The sequence below is a fragment of the Rana temporaria genome, chromosome 11 (genome assembly GCF_905171775.1).
Source record: "Rana temporaria chromosome 11, aRanTem1.1, whole genome shotgun sequence".
Taxonomy (NCBI): Eukaryota; Metazoa; Chordata; class Amphibia; order Anura; family Ranidae; genus Rana; species Rana temporaria.
This window is the reverse complement of record NC_053499.1, coordinates 40,868,567-40,894,297: the sequence shown is the minus strand read 5'-3', so window position 1 is coordinate 40,894,297 and position 25,731 is coordinate 40,868,567. Positions and strand designations below refer to the sequence as shown.

The window sequence follows — 25,731 nt, the reverse complement described above, 5'->3', positions numbered from 1 at the left end:
TCCCTGTGTTTTCAGAACTCTCCCTCTTGTGAATCCTATGACATGACGCCTAAAGGATACAAACCCCACCCACCTAAATATAATCCAGATGATTATGGCATGGACTTAAACAGTGGTGACTCCACAGATGATGACAGCAAGCCTCGCAAGCCTGTCCCAGCTTGGGCATGTGGTGAGTGTCTTATCAGCCTAGATGTGACTTCACATACCTGCAGTGTCCTATAATTCCATAGCTACATTGAGAATTGGAGCTACTAAAATCAGGGACTTCTAGAAGTTAACGTTTACCTGTCCCATCCTTTTTTTATGCACGTTGCTAGTGGGGCAGTCTATTATGTGTGTGCTTTCTTTTTCTCTGAGAAAAATGCTATTTCAGATTGCTACTCATGCTGGTTATGGGACTAAGCATGTTAATTTGGTTATGGTTTTAACATGAGGAACACCCCTTTGATCGTGCCTCTTGGCAGTGATCACTTTTTTTTTTTTTCTCCACATAACATGAAAAGAGAGCTCAAGTAATTCAATTGGCTGTAAACTCCATCATATGGCACCTTAATAGATTGATGATTTTGTTTATTTCCCATCAGTATTAAAGTAATTATAAACGATCACCTTGTAAAACAACCCATTCAATTTAAGTCTGATCATTGGAGCAAAGCAGGCTGAGTTCCTAGAGAGAACGGACTATGCTGTGTGCTCCTGCTTAGTGTGGTCAGTTTTTAACTATAACGCAAGGGGACTATCAGGATTACCAGGGATTTCACATAAATTAAGCAATACAAAGAGAACCGGTTACTTTTTCAGACAATTACATGTTACAGCAGGTACATATCAGGAAAATTAAGTGTTGGGGTAACAAATGCTTTAAGTAATGCCTAATGTATTCCATCCTCTCATTTTTCTCCACAGGAAGCGAGTTTGCTCAAGCAGTGCACCAACAGTACTATCGCCCCATAAATCTCGACAGAACATTTGGCACAATTGACAGCCCAAAACTGGAGGACTTGTTTTATAAGAAAAAGCCCCGCTACTACAAGCGCACTAGCTCTGCAGTATGGCACTCTCCACCACTAAACAGCAACAGGCAGCATCTTGCTGTGGGCTACAGTCTAAAGAAATTCTAAGCAATAGCACTTCGCAGCCCATATCCCAGACTACTGCACGTTGCTCCATGCCTGTCCTGTTTTATCTGTAATATTTTTAAACTGGTTATCTTATATATTTGTATGGTAGGGATGTCTTGTTATAAAAATAAAGATTCTTTAAAGATTTAGTTCATTTTCTGCATTGTTTAACTGCAGGGTGTTTGAAATGTTCTTGTGCATGTAAGGTAAGTTTAGAGAAGAGATGGTATGATTTGAAAGGTATTGTCTCGGTAGAAATGTTATTACTGAGGTAGCTATTGCATTGGTGATTTTATTTGTGTCAATGCTTATGACCATCTAAAAACAATTGGCTGGTCCAGTCCATTGAAGTGCGAGTTTGTGTAATTCCATATTCTGTATGTGTTTTTTTGTTTTTTTTCTTTTAACTGAAATATATGGATTATTGTACTGGTCTGGTTAATTTATTCATGAATGGGTACTGACTGTATGAAAGGATACCAGTTTTCACTACATTAATGACATGGAAGGACTGTAGAATCTATATTTTGCAACCATAATGAAGACTGTTATGAACTGGTCATATAGCGAACATGACGCCAGGATTGGTGGAGTGTAAGACCAAAGTGCTTTATAGTTCACTTTTGCCTTTTCTCTTCCGTTCAAGGACGGACACAGCAGCCTTTGACCTTAGGGTTATATCCGCTTCCTTTAGGAGAGTTAGGCAGAAAAACGGCACTTTAAGTGTTAACACTTTCCTCAGTGCAGCTCCTCCCAGTGGGCGTGGTTCCCCCGGGTATAACCCACACCCTGCTCTAGCAGCTCCAGTTTCTCTCTGCCTAACATCAGGAGAGGACAGGCACTCTGGAGTCTCTGTACTCTAGAGATTTTTTTTTTCGCTTTTTATTTTGTTCCTGCATTTTGAATCCTGTGATTCTTCTATCAACAGCCGACTGGGTGACAGGCTGGATCTTGACTCTTGTAGTCCCCCCATGTTCAGCCATCGAGCGTGTGCTGGCTCAGCTCAGCTCTGGGTATTTCACGACAAGCCCCATTGCTCCAGGGGCAGCCGGGGGAACTACATGTTCCAGGACACACATATGACCGGTCTCTATGGCCTTGTCAGTGTGTCTGGCCGACAGCCATGCCGTTAGTGGACGTTGGTTCTGTTTGGGATACCTCCAACCGGTAGTCGCAGGACGGGTAAGTAGAGGCCCCTTGTCCTGGCAAGGTGGTTTGGCTGGTGTTTTCCCTGGGGAGGTCGACTGAGGGTCCGCCCTGCTTTCCTCTCCCTCCCCCTCCTGTGGTTTCTTTATTACCAACCGGGGCCCGTCTGTTGTGGGGGACTGTGTTTTACTCTGGGGGGTGCTGCTGTGTAGTGTTTGGTGCATCACTGGGGAATTTAAACTGCGCCATTTTGCCATGGTCGCCGTTTACACAGCTCGGCGGTCATTTTTCTGTAGCCCGCTGGTGATTTTTTCCTCAGACAGCGGCCATCTTGGTAATGTCTTTGCCTCTTGTGACAGTTTTAGCGCTGCAAAGCGCCGCAAATCTTCCCTGAGGTGACAGACGCAGCACATCAGAGCACACCTCAGGTTTTTAGCGCTCTCTGCAACCGGGTGGGGTGGTGAGTCCCTGGAAGGCCTCTGCTTCTATTTTTGCAGCCAGGAGGTGACCGGTGGGTTGTTCTGCCTTGCAGTACACAGCAGTGGGGCAACATGGAACCTGAACTGGTGTTTCTGCCCCAGCAATGCCTGAGTTATACTTTAATCCCCCTGCCACATCTGTTGAGGCACTGTCGGCTGTCCTTGAGGCATTTCTCGCCAGGTTTGAAGCAGCTAGTGCCCAGGAGGGGGGTACAAAGCGCCCCCTCCCTGAGCCTGCTTCTGGGGATGTCTCCGACACAGACTCATTGCCTGCTGTTGCTTCAGGATCTGATTCTGTAATGTCAGATGATGCAGGCTTAACCCACACGGACTGTGAGGATGACTCTGTCTCAGGGTCAGTGAATGATGGGGAATTGGCGGGGGCACCGGACCAGTCCCTTTTGGGTTCCGCAAACTGCCCAGCACCGCAAAAGTATTTCCATGTATTCCATATTTGGAGCAATTGCTATGTAAGGAATGGGACACGCCACAAAGTTTTTGCTGTTCCTAAAAACTTTGCGGTCCGTTATCCCTTTTGAGGAGGCCTTTTTGAAAAGGTGGGTCTCTCCTCTATCAGTGGACCCTCCCGTGTCCAGACTGAGTAAAGCCACCACATTGCCTGTGGAAGGGGCTCCCGCTTTTACGGACCCCACTAATGGGAGGGTGGAGGCTGTGGCCCGAACTATGTTCACAGTTGTGGGTTCGGCTGTGAGACTGGTTGTTGCCAGGTCTCTGGTGTCGCAGACGCTGACTGAACGGGCAAAGATGTTGCTGGAGGAGCAGGATGCTTCCGAGACCTGCAAGGACCTGCCTGAACAATTGGTTCAGGGTCTAAAATTTGTCTGAGTCGGCTCTGGATACGCTTCCCTTTCTTTCCAGAGCCTCCGCCTATGTGGTGGTACTACGCCGCCTTGTGTGGCTGAAATGCTGGTCTGTGGACCAATCCTCAAAGAAGGCTTTGGTGGATTTACTCTTTAAGGGTGAGCGGCTTTTTGGGGTGTCCCTGGATGACATCAAGGATGCCACAGGTGGTAAGAGCACACTGCTCCCACAGTCTGGGAAGGGCAAGGAGCCTCGCCGTAGACAAGGGCCCTCTTTTACTACCCCAAAGCGTTTTTTTTCGTGCGGCGGGAAAGAATTCGCAAGGTGCTAAGGCGCCCGCTGCAGGGCTGAAGCGTCCCTGGTTCCGCAAACCTGCTTCCGCGTGAAGGTCTGCCCCATGTCTTGGGTGGGGGGGGGGGGGGCGGCTTCGCAAATTCGCGGCTCGGTGGAGGTCGCTCCTCTCCGACCGTTGGGTTTGCAAAGTAGTTTCCTCGGGGTACAAGATAGTTTCTCTCTTGTCCACCGAACAGTTTTTTTTTTTTTTTCCTTCCAACCTCCTCCTCGCCGGCAGGCTCTGTCAAGGGCTGTCCAGGATTTACTGGACCAGGGGAGTGATTGTACCAGTTCCCTCGTTGGAACGGTTTCCAGGGTTTTACTCCAATCTGTTCGAAGTCCCCAAGAAGGAAGGGGTCCATCCAATCCTGGACCTCAAGGCCCTCAACAACTGTTTTGTCAAGGTGCCAAACTTCAGGATGGAGTCGATTCGCTCGGTAATAGCAGCACTCCATCAGGGGGACTTCCTGGCATCCTTGGATATCATGGACGCATACTTACATGTTCCCATTTTCACCAAGCACCAGAGGTTTCTGCGCTTTGCGATCGGGGAGGACCACTTTCAATTTGTGGCCCTCCCGTTCGACCTGGCCTCGGCACCAGGGGTTTTCACCAAGGTGCTCGCCCCGATACTGGCCCTGCTGAGACAGCGAGGGATCGCTATTGTGGGATATCTGGACGACCTTCTCCTGTGAGTTTCCTCAGGCTCAGAGTTAGAAGAGGACGTTTCTATCACGTGTCAAACTCTCCAAGAGTTCGGCTGGCTTCTGAATATCCAGAAGTCGGTGTTGGTTCCGTCTGGAATACCTAGGACTAGTCCTGGATTCCGCAGAGGCTAGGGTTTTCTCCCACCGGGAAAACTCCAGACACTGCACTCTGCGGTGCAGCAGTTGTTGACCCAGAAGTGGTTGTCTCTTTGATTCTGCATGAGAGTTCTGGGTCTGATGGTGGCCTCTTTCGAGGCAGTTCCTTATGCCCAATTTCACACCAGGGAACTACAGAAGGAGATTCTGTTACGTTGAGACAAGCTCCCGTCTTCTCTGGATTACCAGATTCAGTTGAGTCAACTGGTCAAGTCTTCCCTGGTGTGGTGGCTGACGTCTCAGGTGCTTCGGACTGGGAAGTAATTTCTGTCGTGCCAATGGACTGTGGTCACGATGGATGCCAGCCTCTGCGGTTGGGGGGGTGTTTGGGGCATCCAGTCAGCCCAGGGGCGCGGGACTCAGGAGTCCCGCCTTCCAATCATTGTACTGGAGCTCAGAGCAATCAAGCTGTGCCTTGCCAGGTGGTCCCTGGAGCTGCAGGGCCGACCGGTCAGGATCCAGTCTGACAACGCCACGGCAATCATCAAGGAGGCACACAAAGCTCGGCTGCATCGCTGGAAGTAGCGAACATCCTTCGGTGGGCCGAAAGGTCCGTTACGGGAGTTCAGAATTGGCAATCCGACTACCTAAGTCGCCAAACACTGGACCAAGGAGAGTGGTCACTCCACCCAGAGGTGTTTCAGAGTCTGTGCTGAAAGTGGGGCACTCCAGATTTGGACCTCCTAGCGTCCCGTCTCAATCGGAAGGTGCCACGGTTCGTGGCCAGGCCAAAGGACCCGTGGGCGGACGCACCTTGGGGGGGGTCACCATCGCCTGATTTACGCCTTCCCTCTTCCTCGTCGGCTGTGCAAAGTGGAAGCCGAGGGGATTCCGACTATCTTGATCGCCGCTCCTGGTACGCGGACCTTGTGTGTCTGGTGACAGACGCCCCCTGGTGTCTACCCCTGAGGTAAGATCTTCTGTCGCAGGGTCCGATCTTCCACCCTGCTTTACAGTCGCTGGCTTTAACGGCGTGGCTGTTGCGAGCCAGGTTCTGAAGGACCGGGGCCCCATCAGGCTCGGTGGTTTCTACCATGCTCCGTGCACGGAAGTCTACTTCTCTAAGGATTTACCATCGTACGTGGAAAGCCTACATCTCTGTGTGAGGAGATGAAGTGGCACCCTCGTACATACATGGTCTCCAGGATTCTGCTGTTTTACAGCGGGGAGTGGATCAGGCTCTCGCCTTAAGTACGGTTAAGAGTCAGATTTCGGCTCTGGCCGCTAACTTTTAGCGCCCCTTGGTGCGTACGTTTGTACAGGGGGGTCTGGCATGTGGCTCCTCCGGTGCGCCATCTGCTACCCCCATGGGACTTGAATTTAGTCCTTTCGGTGCTTTAGGATGCTCCCTTTGAGGACATCCAAAAGACCCCTTTGACTTTGATCGAGGTAATTGCTACCAGAAAAACCACCTTCTGTGACAGACGAGTATCTGAACTGGCGGCCTTGTCTTGCAAGGCTCCCTACTTGATCATCCATATGGATAAGGTGGTACTGTGACCTCAGCCGTCTTTTCTCCCAAAGGTGGTTTCGGCTTTTCACATTAATGAGGACATTGTTCTTCCATCCTTATGTCCTCAGCCAAAAACCAGAAGGAGGCCACTTTACATTCCCTGGATGTGGTTCGGGCCCTATCGGCTCCGTTCGTCGGACTCACTGTTCGTGTCGGTGGCTGGTCTCAAAGGTCTGGCAGTCTCATCGGCCACCATTTCTAGGTGGATCCGACAGGTTGTACTTCAGGTCTATGTCCTGAAGGGACGGGCGCCTCCCTTTTCGGGTTACGGCGCATTCGACCACGGCGATCTGTGCCTCTTGGGCATTCCAGTATCAAGCCTCTGTTACAGGTGTGTAAGGCAGCGACCTGGTTGTCGGTCTACACTTTTTTTTTAAAGTTTTACAAGGTGGGTGTGAGTGCATCTTCTGATGCCTCCTTCGGCCGCAAGGTGTTACAGGCGGCAGTTTAAAGTTTGGAGGTCCTCTGTTGAGTAATTCCGGTTTTGTTTGGGGTGTAAGCTTGGTTTGCTGTGTTTTCCCACCCCTTGAATTTTTGACACTGATTGGGGATGTCCCTAAGGTAAAAGGCTGCTGTGTCTGTCCATGAACGGAAGAGAGAAAAGGATTTTTGTACTCACCATAAAATCCATTTCTCTGAGTTCATGGACGGACACAGCATCCACCCCTCCTTTTGTTTGTACTGCTTGTTACGAACTGGAGCTGCTAAAGCAGGGTGTGGGTTATACCCGGGGAACCACGCCCCCTGGGAGGAGCTGCACTGAGGAAAGTGTTAACACTTAAAGTGCTTTTTTTCTGCCTAACTCTCCTAAAGGAAGCGGATATAACCCTAAGGTCAAAGGCTGCTGTGTCCGTCCATGAACTCAGAGAAATGGATTTTACGGTGAGTACAAAAATCCTATTTTTCCTAAAAACAAATATTTTTAGAAAAGAGCCAGAGATTTTAAGCACTGCCCTTTGATATTTTTTTTATGCTTATCGCGCGTGTTTTTTATATAAATTATGAGAGGTGTGGAAAAATGACCTGAGTTGTACAGCCAGTGGAAATGAAGCCAAAAAAGTATTCAAGTCTTTTGCTGTGTGTACATTTTTAACACATCCTGTTACCATAGAGACACTTCACATGAGGCATATCTGTTCAGCAGAGTCCTGCCAGCTCAGTGGGTTATCCCTGCTGTGCCGGTGGATGACAGGTCCCTTTCTGCTTGCTATGAAGATCGGACAAAAACTGACAGCATGTCCGTTTTCATCAGCTCTCCTCTGCCAGGACAGATGGCCACATATCGCCATACGTCCTGATGTTTATTTTTTTGGCGGATCGGATGTCAGCGGATATGGTGACCGCTGACGTCCGGAGCTCCATAGACTAGCATGGAACACCCATTCAGCCCTAAAGCCTCGTACACACGACCGGTTTTCCCGGCAGGAAAAATGCCAGGAGAGCATTTGCCCGGGAATCCCGGCTGTGTGTATACTCCCTAGCAGTTTTCCCGTCAAAACAGCCAGGAATCCCGACGAGAAAATAGAGAACATGGCTCGCTATTTTCTCGTCGGGATTCCCAGCAGAGTGTTTCCTGCCGAGAAAACCGGTCGTCTGTATGCTTGCCTGTCCATGGTAAAGCTGCGCGTGCTCAATACGACTTCAACGCATGCGCGGTAGCATACAATGATAGTGTGGGGGTGTAGCGGCAATGACATACAATGTGACGAGTGCCGGCTCGTTGTAGTCGATGACGTTACCGCGTTCTTGCCATCCAAAAGAATGTCTGCACGGCTCTGAAAGACAAGCTTGCCAGGAATCCTGTCAGGAAAACCAGCGGTTTTTCCCCCCTGAAGGGATTCTCGGCCGTGTGTACAGGGCTTTAAAATTATGCATGCCCATAAAATGTTGACAAACTTCAATACCCTAAATTTTCTATAGCCAAAGCTTTAAAAGCCCCCTACAGGTCATCAGTTAACCATTAATATTGGCCCAAGAATTAATACATGTAACATGTTTATTGTGAGTACCCATGTTTAGTTGAGTATTAGTGTCAGGAAGCTTGTTGTCAATTGGACAGAGTAAAATGCCCAATCCCCATTATATTAGCGGGGTACGGAGATGCGACTCGGTGCACATCTTGTGGCATGTATGCGTTCCTCGATCATCTAATCGAGGGTGAATACTGCTGCGCAAAATGTAAGAACGTTGTTTCCCTGGAAGTCCAGGTTCTGAATCTAGGGAAGTAATTGTCAACACCGAGAAGACTCTCCATACATGCTGGCAGGTGGAGACAAAGAGGTGCAGGCACCAGAGTAGATGGGTGACAGTCAGGAAGGGTAGAGGGGAAAGAGTCAGGGAGGACGGTCCTGGGCTGGAACATCCCAATAAGTACACCCTGTTGCGTGAAATTTGAGAAACCAGTCGGGGACCAGCATTGCAGGAGCATAGTGATGCTCCTAGCTGTCAGGGGAAAAAACTCCTACAGTGAGGGTGGGAGTAAAGCCAAGGGAAAGGAAATACAGATTCAGGTGGTTGGGGACTCAATTATTAGAAGGACAGAGCGGTAATCTGTCAGAAAGACCTCACGCGCCAAACTATGTTGCTTACGGCACATCACACTTTTATCTGAAAGCCGTCCGCCCACTGAAGAAGTTGATACTGGGGTTATGGCAGCTAGCTACTGTCATACCAACCGACATATAACAATGGTGGGCGGTTGGCAAGTGGTTAAAAGGGGGACTAAAGTGGTTGTAAACCCTTACAGACTACTTTTTCCTACAGGTAAACCTAGATTAAGGCTTACCTGTAGGTGCAAGAAATATCTCCTAAACCTACACGGTTTAGGAGATATTTACACTATAGGCATGCGGAGTAGACAACAGAGTAGGCGCACTTTATTCCCCATTCACACCTGAGCATATCGTTTTCTGTGGCGTTTTTACCGCGATTTTGGACAGGTCAAAGGGTCACTAATGTTAAAAGCAGAAAAACTTCCAAATCTGCCTAAAAAAAAAGTCCCAGAACTTGTTTGAGCTTCAGGCGTTTTGCAACTTCTGGCTTCAGGCGTTTTGGAGTGGAGATGTGAACCAAGTGGAGATGTGAACCATCTCCATAGAGAATAATAGATTTTTTCCCCCTCCAGCGTTTTGAAGCTTCAAGCTACAAAACGCTCAGGTGTGAATGGGGTCTTAGAAACGGCGATCTCCAGAGATAAAATGATCATTCTCTCACTCTACAAGACTTTGGTTCGGCTGCTTCCTGAATATGCCATCCAGTTCTGGGCACCAGTCCTCAGGAAGGATGTGCTGGAGATGGAGAGAGTCCAGAGAAGGGCAACAAAGCTAATAAAGGGACTGGAGGATCTCAGCTATGGGGAAAGACTGCAAGCATTGAACTTATTCTCTCTGGAGAAGAGAAGCTTGAGAGGGGATATGATTTCAATGTACAAATACCGTACTGTTGACCCCCCACAAAAGGGATAACACGTTTCTGCGCAAGGGAATTTAAAAAGACACACGGCCATTCACTAAAATTAGAAGAGAAGCAGTTTAACCTTAAACTGCGTAGAGGGTTGTTTACTGTTAGAGTGGTAAGGATGTGGAATTCTCATCTACAAGCAATGGTTTCAGCAAGGAGCATAGACAATTGAAAAACCTATTAGATAGGCACCTAAACTACCACAACATACAGGGATATACAATGTAATATTCACATAAAAGCACACACAAAGGTTGGACTTGTGTCTTTTTTCAACCTCATCAACTATGCAATTATTGCAATCAGCATTTTCATATGTAGGCATTCCCTAATGTGTGTTTACATTTGTATGTGCATTTATGTGGGGGGGGTTAAGTGCTTGGTTGTAACCTTTTATATTTAACACTTTTTTTTGTTCCACTAAAACTCAACAATAAACTCCCCAGATACATTGATGTAATCCCCTAAATATGGAGAGAACACCAGTATATTTAAAGTGGTTCTCATGGCAGAAGTTTTTTTTTTACCTTCATGCATGCTATGCATAAAGGTATAAGGCTGCATTCACACCTGAGCGTTTTGTAGCCTGAAGCTAGAAAACGCTAGAGGGGAAAAAATACAATATTCTCTATGGAGATGGTTCACATCTCCACTTCAAAACGCCTGAAGCTCAAACAAGTGCGAATCGGGCTGATTTGGGCGTTTTTGAACGTTTGTATTCCCATAGAAACTAATGGAAACGCTTGATTCAAGCGTCTAGCGTGACAACGAGCGTTTCTACGGGTGTTTTGTCGCTTTAATCTGTTCTGTGAAATAGAATATTCACCCAGGAAGAAGATAAAAAAATCTACAAACATAGCAACAAATGATGAAAGAGATGAGCATTTTTCCTATTAGCTAAAATAAAAAACGACGAAGTTCAAAAACATCGGACAACCCTGTATGCAAACGCGCGAATACGTGTTCATACGCGCGACAAAACGCCGGAAAAAACGACCGAAAACGCTACGCTCAGGTGTGAATGCGGCCTAAAACCTTCTGGGTGCAGCTCCCCCCCTATACTTACTTGAGCTCATCTTGATCTAGTGATGTGCATGAGAGCAGCGCCTCTTCCAGGTCCCTCTCCTCACTGCTGCTGTTATTCACAGCCAATGAGGAGAGAGTGGGGCTGAGCTATAAGGGCATTCTGCGGGGGGGGGAGGAGCCAGGACCGCTGGCAGGGGACCCAAAAACAAGAACATCGGGGCTGCTCTGTGCAAAACCATTGCACAGAGCAGGTAAAGCATTACATATTTGTTATTTCAAACAAAAAGTACAACCTTTAGAATCACTTTAACCACTTGCCGTCTGCCTCACGTACACATACGTCGGCAGAATGGCATGGGCAGGCAAAGCAACGTACAGGTACGTTGCTTTAAATCTGCCGCCTAGCGGGCCCGCACCCACCGCGAGCTCCGTGACCATGCCCGCGGACTTGATGTCTGCCGGTGTGCCGCGATCTTGTCGCAGAATGGGGAGATGCCGTTCCGATGTAAAATTCCAATGTAAACAAGGCATTTTCCTTGTTCTGCCTAGTGATAGGACATTGATCTACTGCTCCCTGTCATCGGGAGCAGTGATCACTGTCGTGTCACTGGTAGCCCAGCCCCCACACAGTTAGAATCACTCCCTAGGACACACTTAACCCCTTCATCGCCTAGTGGTTAACCCCTTCCCTGCCAGTGACATTTACACAGTAATCAGTGCATTTTTATAGCACTAATCGCTGTATAAATGACAATGGTCCCAAAATAGTGTCCCATATGTCCGCCGCAATATCGCAGTCATGATAAAAATCACAGATCGCTGCCATTACTAGTAAAAAAAAAGTCATAAAAAAAATGCCATAAAACTATCCCCTATTTTTAGACGCTATAACTTTTGCGCAAATCAATCAATATACGCTTATTGCGATTTTTTTTACAAAAATATGTAGAAGAATACACATCGGCCTAAACTGAGGAAAAAAAATGTTTTTTTTTATATATTTTTGGGGGGTATTTATTATAGCAAAGTAAAAAAATATAGTTTTTTTTTTCAAAATTGACGCTATTTTTCTGTTTATAGCGCAAAAAATAAAAACCATAGAGGTGATCAAATACCACCAAAAGAAAGCTCTATTTGTGGGAAATAAAGGACATAAATTGTGTTTGGGTGCAACGTCGCACGACCGCTCAATAGTCAGTTAAAGCGACGCAGTGCTGAATCGTAAATGGCCCGGTCATTGGGCAGCCAATTCTGAAGTGGTTAATGAACTGGAAAAACCTGCATTCGTTGGCTGACTGGAGAGACTTTCAATATTTCTAAAAACTGTCCTATATCTACCAGTAGCTGGTAATAAAAAACAGTCTTCCAGTTCAAACAAGAACATAGCAGGAACGCAGGAGACATCTATTCTCCTAAGAACACTAAGTGAAACTGAGGCGGTATAAGGTGGGAGGGGTTATAGCCTCTAGGGGGCTGGCCTTCAGTTTTCTATGTGCCTAGTGTCCATTTCTCTTGTAGCAAGTAGTATAACTAGGTCACTTACTATCTGTATCCCACAATGGGCAATAGAAAAAACGAAGCAGATAATCTCATCACCTTTGAGGTTCACATGTCTCTTTTTCTGTAGGATGAGAAGCAAGTAATCTTTCTGGGCCATATTCTTGTAGAGTTGAGGCGGGCGTAGCGTAAGCCATTTACACTACGCCGCCCCAACTTACAGGAGCAAGTGCTGTATTCCCCAAACACTTGCTCCGTAGTTTGGGGCGGCGTAGTGTAATTGGCCCAGCGTATCCCCGCGTAATTCCAAGGGGGCGGCTTGTATTTAAATTAGGCGCGCCCCCGTTTCGATTGAACTGCGAATGCGCCGGGCTAAAAATAGCCCAGTGCGCATGCTCCAGTTCTCGGCGGAAAACGTCAATGACGCCGACATGTGTGTCATTGACGTAAAGTCGTATTCAAGAACGACTTAGGGAAACGACGTACCCGACGGGAAAAGACGACGCGGACCCGACGCCATACTTAACATGGCCTACGTGGGACTGGCGTAAGGTTACCCCTCATATAGCAGGGGTAACCTTACGCTTACGTAAGCGACGGTTACGCGACGCAAATTCGTTTGGGAATCGGCGTATCAGGCTCATTTGCATAAACAAATGAGACCTGAACGTAAACGCCACCTAGCGGCCGGCTGGGTAATTACATTTAAGATCCGACAGTGTAAGTGACTTACACATGTCGGATCTTCAGCGTATCTATGCGAAAATGATTCTAGGAATCACTCGCATAGATACGCGGGTCAAAAAAGAGATATGATGGAGTTTCCTGAGATACTCCATCGTAACTCTACTCAGAATATGGCCCTCTGTGCTGTACCACCTAAATTATGTGACAACAGGAAGTATGGAGTGGAGAAGGAAAGCTGCATAACAAGGGCTGTCATATCAGACATTATTAGACAATGCTCTCCTGTATGCAGGTGAGTAAAACACGACAAAGCTTTGGGTTTGTGGAATATTTTGGTTTTTATTTCAGTCTTTGAGTCTCGCCTCCTAAACTTTGGCTTAAATGCCAGTTATATGTATTTCATTATTTACGGAGAAGCCACTGTGGAGTTGATTCTGTATTCCAAAACGAGTCCAGCCTTCACGATCTTTCCCATGTTGTGCTAGATCTATAAACCTGCAAAAGGGTGGAAGATAATATATTGATACTATTCGTAATGACTTATCTGAGAAGGTAAACAATGCAAATGGTGCGCTAATCCTGACAATCCGATTTTCTGGTACAGGGTGAAGATATAACTTGAGAAAGCTCTCATTTCTAAACATGCAGAACCGGTGTTCTGTCGAGAAGTGCCCAGCCATTGAAAAGTGCCCGGGTGGATGTGCGCATGGAGCCGAGTTGACAAACAGCTGTTGTCTTGCGTTGCCGAGGCACGTTCATGCAGCTAAAGGGATGATAGTTACATAAAGGGGGCGGATTTTAAAAAGATGGGCAGTGTGGGGGGGGGTGGAAGTTTTATCGATGGCCAAACAAGTGTGTAAAATAAATCTTTATCTGAAATAGAAAAAGCCGCCCTTTAATTGACTACACACGCCCCTGCAACCGTCCAGAAAGAATAGTAGATAAAGATTTCCTTTGCAGGCTGAGCTCTGATGAAGAGGCCCTTGACGCCTCGAAACGCGTAAGCTGGCAGTGACACACCTCTACATCCCCCCCTATTTTGGAGTGTGGTTCGAGGGGTATCCATTATAGCGTTGCTGTTGAGCTTTCCATGTCAGTTCTCTTGTAAGTAGTTTCTACTATCATTTTATTTGATTAAACCCATCAACGGTAACACACTAGGCTGGTGCGCCTTTCTTCCTTTGCTTTTGTCGTTTCCTTTGCATCTTTGTCTGGCCATCGATAAAAATTCCACCCCCAGCACTGTGCATCATTTAAAAATCTGCCAACCTTCATGTAACTATCCGCCACTCAACTACATGTACGCAGGGCCGGCGCAACCACCAGGCGGACCAAGCGGCCGCTTGGGGCGGGCAGGTCCGCAGCCTGGGATGGGGCGAAAAAATTACCTTTTTTTTTTTTTTTTTAATTTTTTTTTTTATACTTTGTCCGGGGACCGGAGTTGCCGCCGCCCTCCGGCGCCCGGTGTCCCGCTCCGGTGTGCTAATGCGCCGCAGCGCCTGTCAGTAGCTGACTGAATGTGGCCCGGGCCGGGCGCAGCCAATCCAGTTACTGCCTGGTGATGGATGACGCCGGGTCCGGGCCTGTAACTGCACGGCACTTCAGTGACGATGTCCTCCTCCGCGCAGGAGGACGTCTGACGTCACTGAAGGGGCGGACCTCCGCTGCTGGGTGACACAGTGCCCAGTCCCGCGCCGCCGGAAGATTGAGATGGCAGAAAAGCGCACAGGAGGTGAGGGTGGGGTCGTGGCGTGGGGAAGAAGAATGGATGGATGATGGATGATGGAAGAACGAAGAAGGAGCAAGGGGGGTTAATGGAGACGGGGCCGGGTGGATAATTAATAAAGCAGGAGGGCTTAATGGAACTGGAAGAAGGAGTGGGGCCCCCACTCCTTCCAGTTCCATTATGCCCTCCTGCTTTATTAATTATCCACCCGACCCAGTCTCCATTAACCCCCCTTGCTCCTTCTTCCATGATCCATCATCCATCCTCCCTGGGCCCTGCTCTGCTTCCGCCATTCCTCCCCCCCACAGTGGGGGGGGGGGGAGGAATGGTGGAAGCAGAGCAGGGCCCAGGGGTAATGGATGATGGAAGGAGGAGCAAGGGGGGTTAATGGAGACTGGGTCGGGTGGATAATTAATAAAGCAGGAGGGCATAATGGAAGAAGGAGTGGGGGGGGGAGGAATGGTGGAAGCAGAGCAGGGCCCAGGGGTAATGGATGATTGAAGGAGGAGCAAGGGGGGTTAATGGAGACTGGGTCGGGTGGATAATTAATAAAGCAGGAGGGCATAATGGAACTGGAAGAAGGAGTGGGGGGGGGGGGAGGAATGGCGGAAGCAGAGCAGGGCCCAGGGGGGATGGATGATGGATCATGGAAGAAGGAGCAAGGGGGGTTAATGGAGACGGGGTCGGGTGGATAATTAATAAAGCAGGAGGGCATAATGGAAGAAGGAGTGGGGGGGGAGGAATGGTGGAAGCAGAGCAGGGCCCAGGGGGGATGGATGATGGATCATGGAAGAAGGAGCAAGGGGGGCTAATGGAGACTGGGTCGGGTGGATAATTAATAAAGCAGGAGGGCATAATGGAAGAAGGAGTGGGGGGGGGGAATGGTGGAAGCAGAGCAGGGCCCAGGGGTAATGGATGATGGAAGGAGGAGCAAGGGGGGTTAATGGAGACTGGGTCAGGTGGATAATTAATAAAGCAGGAGGGCTTAATGGAACTGGAAGAAGGAGTGGGGGGGGGGGAATGGCGGAAGCAGAGCAGGGCCCAGGGGGGATAGATGATGGATCATGGAAGAAGGAGCAAGGGGGGTTAATGGAGACGGGGTCGGGTGGATAATTAATAAAGCAGGAGGGCATAATGGAAGAAGGAGTGGGGGGGGGGGAGGAATGGTGGAAGCAGAGCAGGGCCCAGGGGTGATGGATGATGGAAGAAGGAGCAAGGGGGGGTTAATGGAGACTGGGTCGGGTGGATAATTAATAAAGCAGGAGGGCATAATGGAAGAAGGAGTGGGGGGGGGGAGGAATGGTGGAAGCAGAGCAGGGCCCAGGGGTAATGGATGATGGAAGGAGGAGCAAGGGGGGTTAATGGAGACTGGGTCGGGTGGATAATTAATAAAGCAGGAGGGCTTAATGGAACTGGAAGAAGGAGTGGGGGGGGGAGGAATGGCGGAAGCAGAGCAGGGCCCAGGGGGGATAGATGATGGATCATGGAAGGAGCAAGGGGGGTTAATGGAGACGGGGTCGGGTGGATAATTAATAAAGCAGGAGGGCATAATGGAAGAAGGAGTGGGGGGGGGAGGAATGGTGGAAGCAGAGCAGGGCCCAGGGGTGATGGATGATGGAAGAAGGAGCAAGGGGGGTTAATGGAGACTGGGTTGATAATGAAAGCAGGAGGGCATAATGGAAGAAGGAGTGGGGGGGGGGGGGTTAATGGAAGCAGTGGGGGATAATGGAAGAAGGAGCAGGGGGGAATGGATAATGGAAGCAGGGGGGTAATGGAAACGGAGGTGGATAATGGAAGCAGGGGGGGTGGATAATGGATGCAGGGGGGATAGATAATGGATGCAGGGGGGATGGATAATGGAAGCAGGGGGGATGGATAATGGAAGCAGGGGGGATGGATAATGGAAGCAGGGGGGATGGATAATAGAAGCAGGGGGATGGATAATGGAAGCAGGGGGATGGATAATGGAAGCAGAGGGGGTTGGATAATGGAAGCAGGGGGATGGATAATGGAAGCAGGGGGGATGGATAATAGAAGCAGGGGGATGGATAATGGAAGCAGGGGGATGGATAATGGAAGCAGGGGGATGGATAATAGAAGCAGGGGGATGGATAATGGAAGCAGGGGGATGGATAATGGAAGCATGGGGATGGATAATGGAAGCAGGGGGGATGGATAATAGAAGGGGGGGGGGATGGATAAGTCGACTTCCACACTCCACCACCGGCCACCAGAACTCCCACACGCAAATAAATATAATGTAGTAGATGTGACCTGCAGTCCTATGTAACACCACAGATAACAGTGATAACTCTCAGAGTACAGATAATGTATTAGATGCTACCTGTGTTATCTGTGGTGTTACATAGGACTGTCTGCAGGTCACATCTACTTCATTATCTGTACTCAGAGAGTTATCACTGTTTTATCTGTGGTCAGCCCTGTCGTATTTCAAGGTAACAGTTTAGGGCCACATATAGGGTATCTACGTACACAGGAGAAAGTGTTACAAACTTTGGGGGCATTTTCTCCTTTTACCCCTTATGAAAAGGTAAAGTTGGGGAAACATTTTTGCAAGGGAGGTGGGTGGCCGTTGGGGGGGGGGGGGGGGGCGCCAAAATGGAGCTTCGCTTGTGTAGGCAGAAATCCTTGCACCGGCCCTGCATGGATGATGGATGATGGAAGAACGAAGAAGGAGCAAGGGGGGTTAATGGAGACGGGGCCGGGTGGATAATTAATAAAGCAGGAGGGCTTAATGGAACTGGAAGAAGGAGTGGGGCCCCCACTCCTTCCAGTTCCATTATGCCCTCCTGCTTTATTAATTATCCACCCGACCCAGTCTCCATTAACCCCCCTTGCTCCTTCTTCCATGATCCATCATCCATCCTCCCTGGGCCCTGCTCTGCTTCCGCCATTCCTCCCCCCCACAGTGGGGGGGGGGGAGGAATGGTGGAAGCAGAGCAGGGCCCAGGGGTAATGGATGATGGAAGGAGGAGCAAGGGGGGTTAATGGAGACTGGGTCGGGTGGATAATTAATAAAGCAGGAGGGCATAATGGAAGAAGGAGTGGGGGGGGGAGGAATGGTGGAAGCAGAGCAGGGCCCAGGGGTAATGGATGATTGAAGGAGGAGCAAGGGGGGTTAATGGAGACTGGGTCGGGTGGATAATTAATAAAGCAGGAGGGCATAATGGAACTGGAAGAAGGAGTGGGGGGGGGAGGAATGGCGGAAGCAGAGCAGGGCCCAGGGGGGATGGATGATGGATCATGGAAGAAGGAGCAAGGGGGGTTAATGGAGACGGGGTCGGGTGGATAATTAATAAAGCAGGAGGGCATAATGGAAGAAGGAGTGGGGGGGGGAGGAATGGTGGAAGCAGAGCAGGGCCCAGGGGGGATGGATGATGGATCATGGAAGAAGGAGCAAGGGGGGTTAATGGAGACTGGGTCGGGTGGATAATTAATAAAGCAGGAGGGCATAATGGAAGAAGGAGTGGGGGGGGGGAGGAATGGTGGAAGCAGAGCAGGGCCCAGGGGTAATGGATGATGGAAGGAGGAGCAAGGGGGGTTAATGGAGACTGGGTCAGGTGGATAATTAATAAAGCAGGAGGGCTTAATGGAACTGGAAGAAGGAGTGGGGGGGGGGAGGAATGGCGGAAGCAGAGCAGGGCCCAGGGGGGATAGATGATGGATCATGGAAGAAGGAGCAAGGGGGGTTAATGGAGACGGGGTCGGGTGGATAATTAATAAAGCAGGAGGGCATAATGGAAGAAGGAGTGGGGGGGGAGGAATGGTGGAAGCAGAGCAGGGCCCAGGGGTGATGGATGATGGAAGAAGGAGCAAGGGGGGGTTAATGGAGACTGGGTCGGGTGGATAATTAATAAAGCAGGAGGGCATAATGGAAGAAGGAGTGGGGGGGGAGGAATGGTGGAAGCAGAGCAGGGCCCAGGGGTAATGGATGATGGAAGGAGGAGCAAGGGGGGTTAATGGAGACTGGGTCGGGTGGATAATTAATAAAGCAGGAGGGCATAATGGAACTGGAAGAAGGAGTGGGGGGGGGGAGGAATGGCGGAAGCAGGGCCCAGGGGGGATGGATGATGGATGATGGATCATGGAAGAAGGAGCAAGGGGGGTTAATGGAGACGGGGTCGGGTGGATAATTAATAAAGCAGGAGGGCATAATGGAAGAAGGAGTGGGGGGGGAGGAATGGTGGAAGCAGAGCAGGGCCCAGGGGGGATGGATGATGGAAGAAGGAGCAAGGGGGGGTTAATAGAGACTGGGTCGGGTGGATAATTAATAAAGCAGGAGGGCATAATGGAAGAAGGAGTGGGGGGGGAGGAATGGTGGAAGCAGAGCAGGGCCCAGGGGTAATGGATGATGGAAGGAGGAGCAAGGGGGGTTAATGGAGACTGGGTCGGGTGGATAATTAATAAAGCAGGAGGGCTTAATGGAACTGGAAGAAGGAGTGGGGGGGGGGAGGAATGGCGGAAGCAGAGCAGGGCCCAGGGGGGATAGATGATGGATCATGGAAGGAGCAAGGGGGGTTAATATAGACGGGGTCGGGTGGATAATTAATAAAGCAGGAGGTCATAATGGAAGAAGGAGTGGGGGGGGGAGGAATGGTGGAAGCAGAGCAGGGCCCAGGGGTGATGGATGATGGAAGAAGGAGCAAGGGGGGTTAATGGAGACTGGGTTGATAATGAAAGCAGGAGGGCATAATGGAAGAAGGAGTGGGGGGGGGGGTTAATGGAAGCAGTGGGGGATAATGGAAGAAGGAGCAGGGGGGGAATGGATAATGGAAGCAGGGGGGTAATGGAAACGGAGGTGGATAATGGAAGCAGGGGGGGTGGATAATGGATGCAGGGGGGATGGATAATGGATGCAGGGGGGATGGATAATGGAAGCAGGGGGGATGGATAATGGAAGCAGGGGGGATGGATAATGGAAGCAGGGGGGATGGATAATAGAAGCAGGGGGATGGATAATGGAAGCAGGGGGATGGATAATGGAAGCAGAGGGGGTTGGATAATGGAAGCAGGGGGGATGGATAATAGAAGCAGGGGGATGGATAATGGAAGCAGGGGGATGGATAATGGAAGCATGGGGATGGATAATGGAAGCAGGGGGGATGGATAATAGAAGGGGGGGGGGATGGATAAGTCGACTTCCACACTCCACCACCGGCCACCAGAACTCCCACACGCAAATAAATATAATGTAGTAGATGTGACCTGCAGTCCTATGTAACACCACAGATAACAGTGATGACTCTCAGAGTACAGATAATGTATTAGATGCTACCTGTGTTATCTGTGGTGTTACATAGGACTGTCTGCAGGTCACATCTACTTCATTATCTGTACTCAGAGAGTTATCACTGTTTTATCTGTGGTCAGCCCTGTCGTATTTCAAGGTAACAGTTTAGGGCCACATATAGGGTATCTACGTACACAGGAGAAAGTGTTACAAACTTTGGGGGCATTTTCTCCTTTTACCCCTTATGAAAAGGTAAAGTTGGGGAAACATTTTTGCAAGGGAGGTGGGTGGCCGTTGGGGGGGGGCGCCAAAATGGAGCTTCGCTTGTGTAGGCAGAAATCCTTGCACCGGCCCTGCATGTACGTGCTTCAGCAACAGCTGATAGTAAATTCAGCTGTTCTGGGGCTCCGTACTGCGCGGCGCATGTGCAGTTCCACCTGGGCATTTCTCGATAGAGGGCAATTCTCGACAGGACACCGGCAAGGTCTAGGACAGTGATGGTGAACCTTGGCATCCCAGATGTTTTGGAACTACATTTCCAATGATGCTCAACTACACTGCAGAGTGCATAAGCATCATGGGAAATGTAGTTCCAAAACATCTGGGGTGCCAAGGTTCGCCATCACTGGTCTAGAATATTACGAACAAGGCAAATGTTTTGGGGCTTTTTCACAACCATGGGCCAGGGAAAACAGCCCTGACCCCCAAAATAATTCTAACATTTCAGCCTGACACAATGCTTTGTTTCACAGCCGCAGTCATTTTAACTCAAGCTGCAGAGTTTGATGGGCAGCACCGCCTTTCAAATCCACCCATTAAGATCAATGGGGCACATCACAACTACAAGCAAAGAGTTTTATAGTGCAGTCCCACATTGTAAAATTTCCATTTGACAATTAAATAAAAATAAACAGGTGTCAGTAGCGCCTATTGATTACCAGCCAGCTGCTGCTATAATGCCCTCTGAACAGTGACCCACTGCAAGTAAGCATTACTGTCTATCTGGAAAAGCCCTTAGAGGGCAATAATCCAAGCCTGAAGTATGTTTTATTTTGGTGTAAACAATACTTTATGTCCTGAGAGAGACATGAACGCTAGCAATGTGAATGTGTTGCAAATGCTATTTGCATGAATGTAATACTGGTCCTTTAGCTTCAATTCAGAGTCACTACTAGGGTGACCACCTGTCCCGGATTGCCCGGGACAGTCCCGCATTTTGCAGGTCTGTCCCGGGCACATTCATTCCGGGACAATACAGTGTCCCGGAATGAAACTGACACAGCCACCCCCCAGGCCAATCTGATGCCCCCAAAAAAGGCCGCCACATCACCACTTCACTCACTGACAGTATTTGTCCTGGCCGGGAATGCCTGGAGGAGCACAGTCCCCGCCCCCTGCTTGTGATTGGAGAAATCATAAATCCCGCCTCTTGTGTCCAATCACTGTGCTGTGATTCGTTACAGCACGAGCTGATTTTTGGGAAGGGATGGTGTCCCTGAATGGTAGTTTGGAAATGTGGTCACCCTAGTCACTACCAGAACAAGTTTACAGAAAAGAACTTTGCTAATATGCGTGCTTATTTTAGATCAAATGTATTGAAGTCAGTGGATCAGTATAACAGATGGGTAATGCGACCAGCCATTTTTTGTAAGATCAGCAATGGCAGCCCTGTATTTCTATTAGAAAAGGTTTACAGTACTTTAAAGTCCCACTGATGTATCTCATGTTTCTATGTCTCTACCTCTTCCAGTAAAGTCTGCATATTCTGATTTGTGACCTCTTTTGAAAACTGCTAATTGCCTGTATCAGTCTGAAGTCAAAAGATTTTGTTTTCCATGAATGCATTTTCTGCGTTAAGGTGAAAGACTTTTCATCTAACCCGGATAAGTCTCCCTGTAGTGTTTTCCCGTCAATTGTATTACAGAACGTTATTTGCTTAATTCACTGGAGCAGCCAATGATATCAATGTCAGGGCAGTGGGGACATATGCACCAATAAGTTATGCAGGCATGTCCCAAACCTGTTCTTACTTCTGACCATCAATAAGTTTTAGCATATGTGTGTGCAGCCTATTGCATTAAAAGCTCAAACACACATGCGTATGAGTATGTATGCACAGAGGCGGCTCTCAAATTAGGCGGTCGCCTAAGGCCTTGCACTCACAGGGGCCTCGCGGCCGCATAATTTGCCTGTGATCAATACTAATGTCAGCCTCATCAGATCTCTATTACCCTTCTCCCTTTCTCACCTCCCCCTCTTGCATTGGCTGAATATGTCTGATGGGTGAGGAGGGTGTCCTGGAAGTGGTGCTGATCACCTGTGTGCTAGACCTGTGCATTTTCTGCAGCCATTTTTCTTGCTTGAATTATTTTTCCTATTATGGGCGTGAGTGGGGCCTCATGTCTAAGTTTTGCCTCAGGCCTCACAAAGCCTAGAGCCGCCTCTGTGTATGCATGTATGTATGTATATATATGTATACATGGACAGCTCAGCTGGGAGAGAGAATGGAATTGATTTGGCCTCATTTGGTCCTGCCCACTGCTGCACAGAGCAGGATGAACTGGTTATGGGGATGGGAGGAGAAAGAGAAGGTGATTGGTGAGCTTCTTGAGTTGCGGGAAACCTGAAAATGGAGACAGAGTTGCAGTGTAAGGTCAAGCAGGCAGCATGAGGAGGGCATACCGTACTGGGAGCCAGGAGTGGGCTGCATGGTACAGAGTGCAAAGGATCCTAAGGCTGGGTTCACACTATACTACACGACAGTAGTACAACTTTCATCCTACTTTGCTCTGCGACATCAGTCCTACGTCGATCCTACATTGATCCTACATCCATCCTACTTTCATGAACAGGATACTACTTTGATCCGACTTTGTGATAGTCTGACTTATTCTTTGACCAATCAAAACAATCCCAGAGTGAGATAAATTCCTTTTACTGCTGCTGTAATCACATGTCAGATGTCAAAAGTCGGATGGTAAGGACAAGGGTCCTACTTTGATCCGACTTCAATGATATTCAATGGGCTGAAGTAGGATCAATGTCGGACTAAAGTAGTACAGGGAGCATTTTCAAAGTTGGACCGACTTTGTGTCGGACCAGTTAAGACGGCTCTCATAGGAAAACATTGATTTTCACACGTCATGCTACATGAGCTCCCAATGTCGGAGCGTTTGTCGGACAAGTGTGAACCCAGCCTAAGATACAGTAGCGGAGAGCCACAAGGATAAGGCTGGGTTCACACTATACTACACGATTTTCATCCTACTTTGCTCTGCTACATTGGTCCTACACTGCTCCTACAATCGTCCTACATTTATCCTACATTGGTCCTACATCCATCCGACTTTCATGAACAGGATCCTACTTTGATCCTACTTTGTCCTGGACTTGAAGTCTGACTTTCAATGAGCAGGGATCAGACTTGGATCCCTGCCAATATCAGGCAGTGTTTGATATGAATCTTGAGGGGGAACTCCACGGCAAATTTTAACAAAAAAAACGGCATGGATTCCCCTTCAAGAGCATACCAGGCCCATGGGTCTGGTGCGGATTTAAAGGGGAACCCCCCTACACTGAAAAACCGGTGTGGGGGGTCCCCCCAAAATCCATACCAGACCCGTATCTGAGCAGCAGCCCGGCCGGTCAGGAAAGGGGGTGGGGACGAGCGCCCCCCCCTCCTTAACTGTGCCAGGCCGCATGCCCTCAACATGGGGAGGTAGGTGCTATGGGGCAGGGGGGCGCACTGCGGGAGGGGGCTGCTGTGAAAGAGCTAAAGAAGAAAGCGGCCCCCACCCGGCAGAAGAGAACCAGACGGCGGTGAAGACTGGGACCCCCCCCAGAAGACGTCGAAAGAAGCAAGCCCCCCCCTTGTGAAAGAGCTAAAGAAGAGAGGGGGGGCCCCGGAGCTGACTAATAAAATATTTTAAAAACCTGTGTAGCGTGTTTATTTATTTTTAACACTTTACTTCCAGGTGAATGGGTAGGGGTACGACGTATCCCATACTCATTCACGTGGGGGGCCGGTATCTGGGGGTCCCCAGATTCGGATAAGCACCCGCCCGCAGACCCCGACAACCAACGGCCAGGGTTGTCGGGAAGAGGCCCTGTCCTCATCAACATGGGGGCAGGGTGCTGTGGGGTGGGGGGCCGCAGTGCGCCCCCTGCCCCATAGCACCTACCCCCCCATGTTGAGGGCATGCGGCCTGGCACCGTTAAGGAGGGGGGGGCGCTCGCTCGTCCCCACCCCCTTTCCTGACCGGCCGGGCTGCTGCTTGGATACGGGTCTGGTATGGATTTTGGGGGAACCCCCTCGCCGTTTTTCGGCGTAGGGGGGTTCCCCTTTAAATCAGTACCAGGCCCATGGGCCTGGTATGCTCTTGGAGGGGAACCCATGCAAGTTTTTTTGTTAAAATTTGGTGTGGAGTTCCCCCTCAAGATCAGTAGAATACATGTCGCATGCCAAAGTCGGAGCGTGCAAGACTGCGTTCCGACTTTGATCCTACTTCAATGATGTTCAATGGGCTGAAGTAGGATCAAATTAGTACAGGGAGCGTCTTCAAAGTCGGACCGACATGTGTCGGACCAGTTAAGACGGCTCCCATAGGAAAACATTGCTTTTCACACGTCATGCGACATGAGCTCTCAATGTCGGAGCGCATGTCGAACTAGTGTGAACCCGGCCTAACTGTAAGCAGGGGAGCAATTAGCAAGTAGACACAGGTGGCAGAGTGTTTTGTTAGGACAGGACCCAGGAGGCCATCTGCATTCCACACTAAGCCCCGGGGAGATCCACACAACCAGGGGTGCATAGACAGAGGAGCTTCATGATAATAAAGAAGTGTTCACTGTTCTAGTAGAAAGGGCTTTAGTGGGAAAATTAAGTACGTTATCTTGCAACCCATCTGTCTGCACAACAACCTGTCTAATCCACTAGAAATAGGGGATCTTGAAAACCAGAAAAACTTATTTTACGACCTCCTGGAATAATAAATACAGAGTTTGTCTACCTACAAGAAGTGGTGGCCAAAAGACAAATATTAACAGCCATCACCACATCCAGACAATGGAGAGAGATCTCCTTAAAGAGAACCGGAGATGAACTGGGTAGGTAACACAATATCTTAATAAAGGTGAAGAGTAGAGAACACTTTAGGCAAAAAATAGGTCTTTTGGTCTCAAAACAACAGAATCTTTGGGGAACCTTACAGGCCAATGCTAATACGCTGAGGCTCTACTAACCAAAGTGATGGCCACAAGAAAAACAGGATTACAACACGGAAATGGGGTCTTTCTAACACCAACAATACTAGATTGAAATCCCACAGTTAAGAGCAGGGACCGAACAGAGAGAGTAACCGCACAATCTCTAGATTGAAAGTACAAATTATCAAATGTATCACATCCTTATAAATGAAGCCAACTACAATAAAACACATCAAGGAGGGGTGGTCCTTGGCGGGGACATCCTGTATTCTGTTATGTTGTCTATGGTCGAATTAGGCGTTTAGACCCCTTTCACAATGGGGGCGTTTTGCAGGCGCCATAGCGTTAAAAATAGCGTCTGCAAAGCTCCGTAAAACAGCTGCTCCATTCACGCCAGTGTGAAAGCCCGAGGGCTTTCAGAGCCCTTTCACACCGAGCCACCCCGAGCGTCGGCTTTACCCTCGGATTTGCGTCACTTTTCGCCCGCTAGCTGGGTGCTTTTAACCCCCGCTAGCGACAAAAAAGGTGTTAAAAAACGCCCGCAAAGCGCTGCTACAGTGGCGTTTTGCCGGCGGTATGGCAACGCTGCCCATTGATTCC

At 49.0% G+C, this 25,731-nt stretch overlaps 2 protein-coding genes across 4 annotated transcripts in view; one reads left to right on the top strand and one right to left on the bottom strand.

Annotated features, from left to right (window-relative positions):
- LOC120917253 (inner centromere protein) overlaps nt 1-1,553 on the top strand; it is a 51,909-nt gene extending 50,356 nt beyond the window's left edge. For all 3 annotated transcript variants that reach the window (XM_040328409.1, XM_040328408.1, XM_040328411.1), the window contains 2 exons: nt 16-172; nt 910-1,553. In XM_040328409.1, the coding sequence (XP_040184343.1) occupies nt 16-172; nt 910-1,124 (372 nt within the window). In that variant the 3' untranslated portion in view covers nt 1,125-1,553. The remainder of the gene's footprint in view (nt 1-15; nt 173-909) is intronic.
- Nucleotides 1,554-13,262: 11,709 nt separating this feature from the next.
- Nucleotides 13,263-25,731, bottom strand: part of PPP1R32 (protein phosphatase 1 regulatory subunit 32) — a 46,943-nt gene continuing 34,474 nt past the window's right edge. The window contains exon 11 of the mRNA XM_040328407.1: nt 13,263-13,444. Coding sequence (XP_040184341.1) covers nt 13,327-13,444 — 118 coding nt within the window. The 3' untranslated portion in view covers nt 13,263-13,326. The remainder of the gene's footprint in view (nt 13,445-25,731) is intronic.